We start from the raw sequence: 13,034 nt of genomic DNA, 5'->3' as shown, positions 1-13,034 counted from the left end.
AGCAATTTATTTATCCTTTATGGCCCTGGGGGTGCTCAGCAGGCAGTGGGGAGCAGTAGAATGAATGCCCAGCAGGGCTGAACCTGTGCTCCCCTCACTGTCTCCGCAGTGGCTACGACTTCGACTATGACTATTACAGAGACGACTTCTACGACAGGTGAGCGGGGCAGGGTCAGCCCAGGGGGGGTTTCTGTGGGGTAAAACCTTCCCTGCAGTGTGGGGGAGGGAGGTGGGTGCAGAGTGGTCCAGCCCAGCCCCATGGTGGGCTCTGGTGGCCGGGCTGTGCCCTGGATCTTCACCAGCACCCCTTGGGCTCCAGCTGGGTGTCAGGGCAGGGCCGGGGGTGCTGCAGGGCTGCTTCACCCCCTCCATCCTTCCCCCCACCTCCAGGCTCTTCGAGTACCGGGGCAGAGTGTCCCCAGTGCCCAGGGTGGTCCCTGTGAAGAGGCCCCGGGTCACCATCCCCCTGGTGCGGCGCGTGAAGGCCTCGCTGCCCGTGAAGCTCTTTGCCAGGTCGGCCGCCATCGCCAACAGCTCGGCCAAGCTCAAGTGTGAGTGTGGGATGAGGGGCTGGATGGTACCCAACAGGGTGGGGATCAACCAGGCCAAGGGCCGGGTCCTGCCCTTTGGCCACAACAACCCCCGGCAGTTCTACAGGCTGGGACAGAGGGGCTGGAGAGCAGCCAGGCAGGAAGGGAGCTGGGAGTGGGGATGGACAGGGAGCTGAACAGGAGCCAGAGTGTGCCCAGGGGGACAAGAGGGCCAATGGATCCTGGCCTGGCTCAGGAACAGTGTGGCAGCAGGAGCAGGGCAGGGATTCTGCCCCTGGACTCAGCACTGGGGAGGCCACCCCTGGAGTGCTGTGTCCAGCTCTGGGCCCTCAGCTCAGGAAGGACATGGAGGGGCTGGAGCAGGGCCAGGGAAGAGCAGCGAGGCTGGGGAAGGGACTGGAGCACAAGTGCTGTGAGGAGAGGCTGAGGGAGCTGGGGGGACTCAGCCTGGAGAAGAGGAGGCTCAGGGGAGACCTCCTGACTCTGCAACTCCCTGACAGGAGGGGGGAGCCGGGGGGGGGGTCAGGGTCTTCTCCCAGGAACCAGCAGCAGGACAAGAGGGCACAGCTTGAGCTGTGCCAGGGGAGGTTTAGGTTGGATATTAGGAAGAAATTCTTTACAGAGAGAGTGCTCAGTCATTGGAATGGGCTGCCCAGGGAAGGGGTGGAGTCATCATCCCTGGAGGTGTTTAAGGTGAGACTGGATGTGGCATCAGTGCCATGGGCTGGGAACCACGGCGGGGTTGGATCAAGGTTGGACTCAATGGGCTCGGAGGTCTTTTCCAATCTGGTTGATTCTGGGATTCTATGGGTGTGCACATGGACCCCCTGGCCCCAGGCACCCACCCACGGGCAGGGTGCTCCCAGGGAAAGCCTTCACCCCAGAACATCTGGAAACAACAGCCTGAGCAGCTGGGGAAGGGTTGGGCCAAAACCTGGTGTCAGTCTCCACAAGCTGCCTGGGCAGCAGACTCCCAGGCTTTTTTGGGTGCATGCAGCCCCCAGCAGGCAGTAGGGACTGAGGAGCAGTTTCCAGCGTGGGGTTCCTCCTTGTGTTTTCACCCTGCTCAGCAGCTGGGGTTCCTCCATGTCTGTAACCCTGGGCCGGGGGGGTGAGGGCAGGCTCTGCGGGTGCTCTGCAGGGCACTAAAGGCCTTTTTTTCCCCCCCCTTCCTCCCTCCAAGTGAAGAGCAGTGAGCTGCAGACAATCAAAACTGAGCTGACACAGATTAAGTCCAACATTGATGCTCTGCTGGGCCGGCTGGAGCAGATTGCAGAGGAACAGAAGCTGTCTGCAGGTCAGTGGCGTGGGGGAGTGCCTCGGGGCCAGCCCCGAGCAGCACAACTTAGAGCATCCTCTGGCCTCTAACAGTGAAGGGTCAGCCCCCAGGATCCAGGGTAGAAGCACAAGCCATAATTACACATCAGAATTCCCCAAATTATGGACTTGGGTTCAAAATTATGAGATTTTTTTTTTCTTTAGTCATATGGTTTGTGTTTTCTTAGTCTGCTTTTTTTTTCTATTATTCTGTTCTACTCTTCTCTGTCCTATCCTAGGCTAGCCTAGCCTATCCCATCCTGCCTGGCTTCCACACTCCCTGGAGTGATGTAGAATCCACTCTGCTCTTTCCAGGGTCTCTGGGGCAGTTTCCTCAAAATCAGCAAAACTTCCCTTTACAGAAAACCCCCGAGATCCTTATTTACCCACCGAGTGAATTCGGGAGCCCTCTGCACTGGTGTGCCCCGACTCTGGCACTGCCCCCGGCCCCTGATCCCTCTGCGCTGGTGTGCCCAGGCTCTGGTGGTGCCCCCAGCCCCTGATCCCAGTGCTTTTGCCCCCTCAGAGGTTCGGAAGAAGGCTGAGAGCAGCAAAAGTGAAGTGTCCCAGGAGGACACGGCGTCGGAGGCCGAGGCCAACACGGAGGAGCCGCTCAACGGGGACGAGGGGGAGGAGGAGGGTCTTGCACGGGATGAGTGTGAAGATGAACTGGTAAGAGAGCTTGGATGATGCCTCCTCCCAGCCAAAGGAGTTCATAGTGGACCACAGTTTTACTGGAACTTGCTAAATCCCTGGGAAGAGTAGTTTTCCCTTCCTCCAAAGAAATCAGTGTCTTTAAATCCCGTGATTGTTCTCAGCTCTTTCCTCCCAACTGTTCTGCTGCCCTTGCAAATGTGTGGGGAGATGCTGAAGAAACATGCTTGGCTCTTGAAATTCAAACCACATTTTCCTTGATTTCACAACTAGTAATTGTTTAAACCAAATTGCTCTGCTCCCAAGTAATTCTTGGATGGATTTGAACACATGGCAAAGACAGGCCGTGGTAAATTAACTGCACTTTCCTGGCTGTGTGCATTTGCAGTGCCCTTCCATCTGACCAGACATCCATGGAATCACAGGAGTTGGAAGGACCTGAAAGCCCATCCAGTTCCAACCCCTGCCATGGGCAGGGACACCTTCCACCAGCCCAGGTTGCTCCAAGCCCCGTCCAACCTGGCCTTGGACACTTCCAGGGATCCAGGGGCAGCCACAGCTTCTGTGGGCAACCTGTGCCAGGGCCTCCCCACCCTCCCAGGGAAGGATTTCTTCCCAATATCCCATCTCTCCCTGCCCTCTGGCAGTGGGAAGCCATTGCCCCTTGTGCTATCATTCCATGCTTGGGTATAGCAGTGCCATACAGGGCACTGTGTGACCACTGGCAGCACTGTCATTTATCCAAAATTAAGACTTTGATGAGAACAGGATCATCTCCAGACCCAGGTCAGGGCAATAGGGGTGGAAGGACTGCCCTGCTGTCCACAGCCCTGGGAAGCTGGGTTGGCTGGCATGGCAGGGGCAGGCCCTGAACCTGCCCTGAGTGTCCCCTGGTACAGGTCCGTTCCTTCCCCACCCTGGCACTGGTGGCAGCAGAAGTGAGGATGAAGCTCAGCATCCCTCTCTTATTCCTCACCCCTCATCTGTGGGGTGAGCTCACAACACACCCCCAGCACTCCTCCAGTGGCCAGAGAGCTCCTGTGGCTCCAAACACTTCCCGGGAGAGCTGGTTTGTGCTCTCCTGCTCTGTCCTGCCTTAAGTCAGGATGGATGAGGGGGCTGAACGGGGTCTTCCTTCACTGCTGCTAAATCCTGGGAGAGCTGATGAGGGGGAGACATCATAGCAGGTACTGGAAGAAGAAAGGCACAAGCTCTGTGCCAGTTGGATAAGGAAGGCCAGGTTTGAATTACATCAAGGGAAACAGATGGGAGAAATTAAGGGGTAACTTGCTGATGTTAATGATGATAAAGCAGCACACAGCCTGTCAACAAAAAATGTGGACTTCTCTGCCAATGTTGGGATAAGAAAACAGTGAACAGACATCTGCTGGCACTGGTTTGGGAAGAGCTGGTCTTCATTAGGAGATGAACAGGATGACTATTTCAGCTCCCTTCCATCTCTGTTTTCTGTAACTCTCTGGTCCTGAAGTGGCTTTGAGACCAGAAATATTTCCCTCCCAACATCAGACAGGCTCCCATGTGCTCTCCTGGGGCAGGTCAGTGTGTGCAGGCCATGTGAGGGTCTCAAGCACTGAGAGGCAGCTCCCCAGAGCCAGCCTTTGGGGTGTGCTTCTGACCTGACAACACTGAACAGCTCTGAAGTCTTCCCAGTTCCTGGGGAGTGACTCCTTTATCCCACATCTCTTTGGCTCACACACATCACTGTGGCCATCACCATCTGCTGTCCATGGACATGGTGCCCACACGGGTCCCCAAAACCCCTTTGGCTCTGCTCCATCAGATCTGTGAGTGACCTCTGACTCTTCTCCTGTAACACCCCCACCCCTCAGAGCCAAAGGGATGTTTTTGGACCACCAATCCAAGTGCACTTGTTAAATACTGAGCTCTGAGCAGTGAATTTAGGTGTGGAAAATACTTGATAAGTGCAGCATAAAGTGGTTGATTCATAGTCAGATTTTCTGCTATGTTAATGCAGTTTTGGCTTATCAGCACAAGTCTGAGGGGCAGCTGAGAGGGAACTGGGGGGGCTCAGCCTGGAGAAAAGGAGGCTCAGGGGGGACCTTCTGGCTCTGCAACTCCCTGACAGGAGGGGGGAGCCGGGGGATTCGGGCTCTGCTCCCAGGGAACAAGGGACAGGAGGAGAGGGAACGGCCTCCAGCTGTGCCAGGGGAGGTTTAGGTTGGATATCAGGGAAAAATTCTTCCTTGAAAGGGTGGCCAGGCATTGGAACAGCTGCACAGGGAAGTGAACACAGAGGTGCTGGGTTAATGGTTGGACTTGATGATCTTAGAAGTCTTTTCCAACCAAAATGATTCTATGAATTCTGTCACTTCAAAGCCCAGGAGAGAATCCCACATCCCAGGTCTGCTTGGCAGAGCCATCCCAGAATAAGAAGCCAGAGGAAACTTTTGGTTTTGCCTGCAACTGTTGTGTGCCAGAAACCACCTCCAGGGCACCTGGTGCCCATGGTCCGTGTGTTTTGTAGCTTCTCCCTCACCCTGAGCATCCTGGCACTGCTCTCCCACCCCAGGGCACCAGCTGGTCACCACGTGAGAGGTGTCACAGCACCCCAGGCAGGGCAGGAGGGATGTGTGACCCAAGAGCCCTCAGCCTCCTCTTTGTTCCTCCTTCCTGGGTTTATCCAGTTTTCCTGGGACAGATGGGACTGAAACTCAGGCAGCACTTTATTCAGATCTGATGTGTCCTGCCCACCTCCTTCCCCTCCAAAACACACCCCCACGTGGTGATCTCCTGTTTCTGGTTCCCTTTTCCCTGCAGGAGAACAGCCATTACACAGATGTGGAGGATGCCAGACTACAGTAACCAGGTACAGCTCCTGCACTGCTGTTTGGAGGCTGATTCTGAGCAAGAGCTCTCCTTCTGGGCATGCTGGGGTGGGGGGTTGCTGCTTCAGAAGATGCTCTTTCCCACTGATCCAGGGAGCTTGGCTGCTCAGCTGGGTCCCTGGCCAGCCCCTCGCTCCCTTTCCTAAATGCCAAATCTTTGGGGTTCAAGGACAATGATGTCCCTCCCCCTTCTCCCCTCACAGCCCTCTCAAAACAGCAGTGAGCAACTGTGTGAGGAAAGCACGAGGCTAAACCCTGTCCTGGCACGTTGAGCAAGACAAGCTGAATGGAAGTGCTGCTGTCATCTCTACCTGGCATCCAAAAGGAGAAACATGGCCCGACATCTTCCATCCATCTGTAAAGCAAAGACAAGGAAAACTCATCATCCCAGCGAATCCCCACTGCCCCTGCAATGGATTGGGAGCTCTGCAGCCAGGGGAGGCAGGAGCCCAACCTGCCCAGCCCAGAGCCACCACGGACTGGAGAACGGGAGAGTGGTGTCCCCAGGGAGCCCCAGGGGTTTGCAGGAGAGCGGGGAGGACTCAGCCCAGCCCAACACAGACGTTTTTCCCGTGTGAGGTGAGAGCCAGAGCATTTCCTGACTGAGGGGAAAGTACTGTCTCAGTGTGGATGGTTTGTGTTCCTGCACTGGGGATCCTGGTGAGGAGGAGGGTGTGGGGTGAGCTGCCCTCCACAACAGTCACCTCCTGTCACGGCTCTCCTGCCCCATGAACCACCGTGGGCCCACAGGCACTGCCAGGTGGGAAGGAGTCGGAGCTGGAGCTTGTGCTGTGCTCTGGAAGCTGCTTGGAAGAGGGAAGGGGAGAGGAAGCTGCAGGAAAGCAAGTGATGCCAAGCAGGAGGAACAAAGCCCACGTCATCTTCAGTGGTTTGGTCTCCTCATTGTCCACTGGGAAGGCACCGTGTGAAGGCTGAGCAAGGCTCTGCAGAGTGAGGGGGGGTGAGGGTGAGACCCTTGGCTTGGTCCAGCTGCTCCCTGCGAGGGATGGAGAGCATCCACTTTTGCAGCCCAGTGCCAGAGACATCAGCCCCTTCCCTGGGGAGCCCACAGCTCCTCCTGCCCCCTCTCACACCGACCTGGCACGTCAGGAGAGCTCCAGCAGCTCCTGTTCCTGCCGTGCTCCGTCACAGCCCGCGGGGGCCGTGCAGTGGGACAGCCCCTGGGAACAGGGAATGCTCCCAGCACGGTGCACGTGGGGGTGCAGGCACCTCCCCTGCTCCCCACATTGCAGCGGCTCCTCAGGGGAGCCCCCTCATGCCACAGCCCCCGAGAGCTCTCAGCCTTTCTCCTCCTCCTTCCTCCTTCCCGGGCTTACCTGGTTTTCCTGGGCTAGATGGGACTGGAACTCACTGCAGCACTTTATTCTGATCCGACGTGTCCTGCCCACCTCCTGGCCCTCCAAAACACACACACACACCCCCAGTGCTTTGACTCCAGCCCGGTGTCCACACCCTCTCCTTGGTCAGACCCTCCCACCCCACGCATGGCCCCGGGTCCTTCCGAGTGCTCCGACCTCATCCATGGCATCTCTGAAGGGTGAAGGGGAAAACAGGCCTGGGGGCAACACTCCAAGCCCCCCAGGGCCACCCTGGAGTGAAGTACAAGGTTTGATTTGCATTTCTTAGTTTGGAATGTTTGGTGAGGGATCAAAGGGATAACAGAGCTTTCCCCTCCCTGTGCCGGTTCCTGTCCAGTCTCCACTGTTGTGCTGAGCCTTGTAGAGCTGTTTTCTAGGCCTGGAGAGATGAGCTGCAGTTTTTGCTATGAACTGACTGTGATGCTGATGTTTGGGAGAAAGGTGACCTTGTACATACGATCCTGTATAATAAAAGAAAGAAATCTAATTTCTTTCCCTCTCTTCTCTCTCTGTCTCCCACACACACACTGTTTTCTTCTACTTCAGACAAGTCTTTCCCTTTCTAAGCCTCAGCTCTGCCCACAGGATTTGCTGTCCCTTACACAAGGTATATCCCACTGGGCTGAGCAAAACATCTGGGTTCACAAGGGCTCTGGGATTTTTCCCCTGGAGGCTTGGAAACTCCTTTGATGCAGGAGAGCAGGGGACAAATCCAGGCCTTTAATCTCTGGACTTTGCACTGGTCCAGCTCATAACGGACTGGAAAAATTTGGCTGCTGTTCCAGTTTGCACAAGGCAACAATACAACTGCTCCTGAGGCACAATGTTGGCACCAGAGCAGTGTCAGGAGAGACCAGTGATCACCAAGGGGAGAATCAGAGGATCCCAGAATGGTTTGGGTTGGAAGGGACCTGAAAGCTCATCTTGTTCCAACCTCCTGCCATGGGCAGGGACATCTCCACCAGCCCAGGTGGAATCCAGGTGCTGCCAGGCTTTCAGTGCATTTGAAAGGTTAATTTTGAGTCCTAAAAGGTTCTCTGCTGAGCCTGGTCTGAGCTGTCACCCAGCACTGGAGGGCAAAGCTGCCTAGTGCAGCTGATCAAGAGCATGGTGAGTCTGAGGATGTTTGAACATCCATCCATCCATCCATTCATCCATCCATTGATCCATCCATCCTGGCCTCAGTCACCAGTTCACTTCAAGATGAGGAATGCAGCAGCTGCAATTAGTGGGTGCATGTCCTTGCAACAGGGAAGGAGGAAATGGGGGAGGGAGAAAAAAAAAACCAACCAAAAAAAAGGAAGTCAAAATGGCTCTAAAGAAGACAAAAATCAGCCCTACCTTAGCTCTGCTGAGCCAAGTACCCAGCTCAGAGTGGCTGTGGGGCAGTGCCTGGAGGCTGGGGCTGGGTCACTCCAGCTCCAGGCCATCAGAGCAAGGCTGAGGTCTCCAGTGAACAACTGCTTTGATTTTATTAATTATTTTGGGGGGAGAGCAAGGGACTTTGGAAGCTCCCAGGCAGCCCCCTGTGTGGTCATTAACTTTGCTCTTGGCTGTAGGTGGGGCCTCAGTGAAATGAGTCCTGGGGTTTTGGTGCTCACTGGGTTCTGCACCAGCCAGTGACCCACATGAGATGGGAGGGTGCAGCAGTGGGTGGGAAAGGGGACACACACACACAGCCCCCTTCACCCCTTCAGACCTTGAAACCACTGCAAAGTTTCCTTCTGACTCCACTGGTCCCTCAAGAGAGGGACAGGGGGACAGGAGGTGTCACCCCTCCCCTGAGCAGGGGTGGCACAGAGGGCAGGGGTGGGAGGTCCCCACTGCCAGGGCACAGGGGACACTGCAGGGACACACAGAGTCACTCCCTGTAATCGTCCCTGCCCTGCTGGGGTGTGGGAAGACGAGGGTTAGGCCAGTCCATTCTCCCCACAACATCCCCCAAGGCAACAGTCAATTCAACATCTGCATACTCTGAATTAAAACGACCAACATAAACTGAGCAGCAGAACTGAACTACACACAGTTTCCACGGGGTGAACTGGAAAAAAAAAGCCTTTGTTAAAGGCTTTCCCCAGCCCCCCACAGAGGGAAGATCCCATTACCAAATGTCCTGGACCTCTCCTGGCTTCCCACATTTGCTGCTCTGCTTGTTACTGTCCCACTGTTGCTCTCCTGTGCCCAGAGCAGCGTGGCCTTGGTTGGAAACAAACCCGAAGTCTCCAACCCCACTGCCATTCCTGCACCTCAGCAAAGGAAACAGGGAGTGTCTGGGGTGGCCAACACACTTTGGGCTTGGATGTGCTGCTCTGGCTGGGATGAGCAGATGTGTAGGAAGCTTTGGTGCTCTGTTTTTCACATGCTGGTCTGGGCACTCATTAGAGCAACAGAGCAGGGTTACTCCATCTCCAGATCCTCCTTCCATGTGCTTCTGGACATGGAAAAACACTCTGTGGGGCCAGAACGGCTGTAATTGTTCAGTTTGAGTCAAGAGATGTAACAAAAGCCTCCAGTGATTTCATAACTTCCATTAACTGTGATGAGCATCACAGTTCCATCCAGCAGTGCTTTGGAAACACTTCAGTTACTGCAGCTGAAACAGGACCATCCTTTGGGGAATTTGTAAGAGCCAGTTACTGTCTCTGTGACAGTGGTTATATCCCTCCTGCATTGTCCTTCTGTTATCTGCAGGACATTTAATTCCATCTTTTTCCTCTTCTCCAGAAAGTTTCAGAAACCTTCGGAGATGTGGTCGAGAACCCCAAGGGCTCCTGGTGGAGTCCATCCATCCCCTGCCAGGAAAACACACCCAGGGCAGGGGCAGTGATGCTGAAAGGACTCAGCCAGGAGTCCATGGATGTGCTGCTCCAGTCCAGCAAGAAAACCCTTTATAACACTGGTTCAGCGCCTTCTTGGTGCCATTTCAGGTGGATAATTTTCCCTGCCAGGCTCGGGATGCAGGGGGGCAGCCTGGGCAGGAGAGGGAGGCAGGGCTACAGCAGTGCATCACTCCCAGTGTTTGCTTGGAGCTCCCTCCTGCTGGATGATCCCGAGCCATTCCAGGTCAGGAGGACAGGCCTGGCAGCTCAGCTGGGACATCCCCTCCTGACCCTCACCCTGCGCTCCAGCTTGGCCCCTCCTGCTGCTCAGAAGACCCATTTCATCCCCAAAGGCCAAAGCATCCTTGCTTTTGGCCAGCTCAGGAGGCCCCTGTGTGCCCACAGCACCCCCCCGAGGTGCAGCCAGGCCCCCAAGCCCCAGCACACTCCTCACTGTGCAGGCACAAGGGTTGTCCTGGGCAGGGGCAGGGTTTGACGGCACCTCCCTCGGCCAGGACAAAGTGCAGAGGGAAACAATGTCCTTCAGCACACAGCTGAAATGGATTTGGGAAAGTGGAGAAGGCCTGGAATTATAAACACTCATGGACAGAACATATTGGAGACCCCCCAGCCAGCCCCACACAGCCTCTCACCAACAGGGAAACCTCAACAGCACCCACGGCCCAAAGCCTAAACCAGCACCCCCAGAGGACCCCAGAGGAGGATCCCACTCCTTCAGAACAGAGAAAGCAATTCCTCCTCCCTCTGCTGGCTGAGGGTGTTGGGAGGTGCGGGGACAAGGCAGCAAAGAAAAGTGGTTTTTAAGCTCCATTTTAATTTTTTCACACGCGTGGTGGAAAAAAAGGTTCTTTTAGTGCCGAACAAAAACACAGCACAAGGCCTGTGACAGGCTGTGAGGGCCCTGAGCGGGACAGAGACGTGGCAGGCCACAAAACAAAAAGTAACTGGAAATTTTTTACTTGCCCTTTGTGCCTAATTCTCAAAATTAATCACATCTGACTGCTCTCCCTGTAACGAAGGCAAGAAATCTCCCTTTTCCTTTCAAAATGAAAATTAATATTATCAGCAGAGGACCGTAAAGCCACGTTAGAAGCACCAAGATCCTACAAAAAAACTGAAGAGGGACCTTGGACATGGGCCTGGAGTGACAGGACACAGGGCAGGTTTAGGTTGGACATTAGGAAGAAATTCTTTCCAGAGAGGGTGCTCAGCCATTGGAATGGGCTGCCCAGGGAGGGGGTGGATTCCCCATCCCTGGAGGTGTTTAAGGACAGACTGGATGTGGCATCAGTGCCATGGGCTGGGAACCACGGCGGGGTTGGATCAAGGGTTGGATTTGATGATCTCAGAGGTCCTTTCCAACCCAGCTGATTCTGTGATTCTGTGACACGGGGAATGGCTTCCCACTGCCAGAGGGCAGGGTTAGGTGGGATATTGGGAAGAAATCCTTCCCTGGGAGGTGGGGAGGCCCTGGCACAGGTTGCCCAGAGAAGCTGTGGCTGCCCCTGGATCCCTGGAAGTGTCCAAGGCCAGGTTGGACGGGGCTTGGAGCAACCTGGGCTAGTGGAAGGTGTCCCTGCCCATGGTAGGGGGTGGAATTGGATGATCCTTAAGGTCCCTTCCAACCCAAACCATTTTGGGATTCTGTGATCCAGCCATGTCATCTGACACTGGTGACAATCACAAGGTCCTGCTCCACCCCCAGTGAAATGCTTCCACATGGGAGAGAGAAATGCATGGAAACAATGGGATAATTACCCAAAGCAGGGCTGGAGTAATTAGTTTTAAAACAGAGGTTTTAAAACTAATTTGCTTTACTGCAGGACGGAGAATTAAGGAAGCTGCCTCTGTTACAAACCCCAAAACCTCTGTGAGCCCAGAGAGCCACTGAGGACGATGCAAGAGGCTGAAGAGGGAGGGAGGTTCCACACACTTCTGCTGGGTATTCCACTGAAAAATGCCTCCTAACCCATATGGAAAGGGATGACTGTGTTATCTCAGAATTCTGCCCTTGTTTGCAGTGTGCAAAAAGGATGAACATTAAGGAGTGGGCCTGGTCTTAGAGACACAAGCAGAAGGGAAGGGAGAAAGTATTTCTCTTCCTGCAAGGAAAAGCCGATTTTATCAGTTTATCAGGCAGGAACCTGTTTCCAGGGCCAGCTGGAATTTCTACTTCTGTGGCTGCTCCCTTGGGCTTGGGACAGAGACTGACAGCACAGGCTCAGCCATGGTTTTACACAGAATAGATGAGAATGGCCAGTGTATATGTGTATGATACCTGTGTGAATATGTACACAGAGCTTATCTATATTCATCTATGGTCACACACCTACAGCAAAAGCAGCTCTTTCTGAAAAAACTAAGACTGGCTGAATTGCCTCTGGAGGCACTTCCCTGTCTTCACCTTTGGAATAGTTAAAATAATGAAAAAGCTGAAATAATTAATAATAATGAATAATAAAACAGCTAAAATAAGCAAAGAGCTAAACTCACCAGACTTCTTAGCCAAGGAGCTGGAGCTGGGTGAGGTCCCTTCAATCCAAAGGCTTGTACAGATGGAATAGTGCATGTTAAAGATCAGCAACAGCCCTTGAAGCTGTTTGTCTTGGGGAAAGATGTTTCTCTTTAGGAGGAAGATACTTCAAGTAGTATCTTCTTTCAAAAAAGCCTTTTCCCTTCTCCTATCACAAGGCTCAGAGCAGCCCTTCTGCTCCCTCAGCTCTCTGCACCTGAGGGAAAGGACACCTGGAGCTGTGCTCCCTTCCCTGCCATGGGATTTTACGGCTCATCCAAAATCCTTTCAGCCCAAATTAGAGCCTCTTGAGAAGAGCCCTTCCAAGGTGGGCAGACAGCTGGAACTAGAGTGAGCTGTGACACAGGGGAAGTGCCAAAATGTCTCTGTATATGAGGGCAGAGCCAGACAGGTCCACCAAGGCCAGGTTTGGATCCCCACGAACTTTGTGGGAATACAAGCCTCTGCAGACCTCTTGGCACTGCTGGAAAAACCAAGGAAGGCTTTCAGGGGGACAGGCTTGTCCTGATACCTCCCCACTGTCTCTGACCCAGGTAATCTGCTCCACAGACAACAAGCACTGCCCTTCACCACGGCAAGAACAACTCAGGAACAGAAAAGCAAACAATTCTCTTGGAAGCTGATGTGGCTTTGTAGTTTGCTGGCTGTCCAGGCTGAAGCTGAACTGGTAGTTCTTGTGCAGCTACTGTTTTCTGTTCAACATCTGCTTTCAATAGTGTCTCACAGCTTGTCCTCTCACTTCCTTGGATGCTCTTCCAGTGATCTGGAATAAACCTCTAGGATAAAACTGAGCAGAGGGGTAGAACAGAGAGCTGGAGAAATGTTATGGGAAAGATTAACAGTAAGTTCTAATGATCTTTAGCTGCCAGAATCACACTCAACTTCCTTTTTTC

General features: G+C 54.1%; 1 protein-coding gene across 3 annotated transcripts in view; it reads left to right on the top strand.

Annotated features, from left to right (window-relative positions):
* RALY (RALY heterogeneous nuclear ribonucleoprotein) overlaps nt 1-7,255 on the top strand; it is a 119,664-nt gene extending 112,409 nt beyond the window's left edge. For 2 of the 3 annotated variants that reach the window (XM_039386116.1, XM_039386115.1), the window contains exons 5-9: nt 110-157; nt 391-551; nt 1,735-1,848; nt 2,395-2,540; nt 5,593-7,255. In XM_039386116.1, coding sequence (XP_039242050.1) covers nt 110-157; nt 391-551; nt 1,735-1,848; nt 2,395-2,540; nt 5,593-5,661 — 538 coding nt within the window. In that variant the 3' untranslated portion in view covers nt 5,662-7,255. Of the gene's footprint in view, nt 1-109; nt 158-390; nt 552-1,734; nt 1,849-2,394; nt 2,541-5,321; nt 5,371-5,592 lie in introns of all 3 variants that reach the window. The other variant, XM_027719124.2, reaches the window with a different exon arrangement.
* Nucleotides 7,256-13,034: the final 5,779 nt, after the last annotated feature.

Source organism: Pipra filicauda, unplaced genomic scaffold, assembly GCF_003945595.2.
Source record: "Pipra filicauda isolate LSUMZ 115617 unplaced genomic scaffold, ASM394559v2 scaffold464_size512166_pilon, whole genome shotgun sequence".
In the NCBI taxonomy this organism is placed as follows: Eukaryota; Metazoa; Chordata; class Aves; order Passeriformes; family Pipridae; genus Pipra; species Pipra filicauda.
The sequence above is the reverse complement of the archived record's forward strand: the minus strand, read 5'-3'. Positions and strand labels throughout refer to the sequence as shown.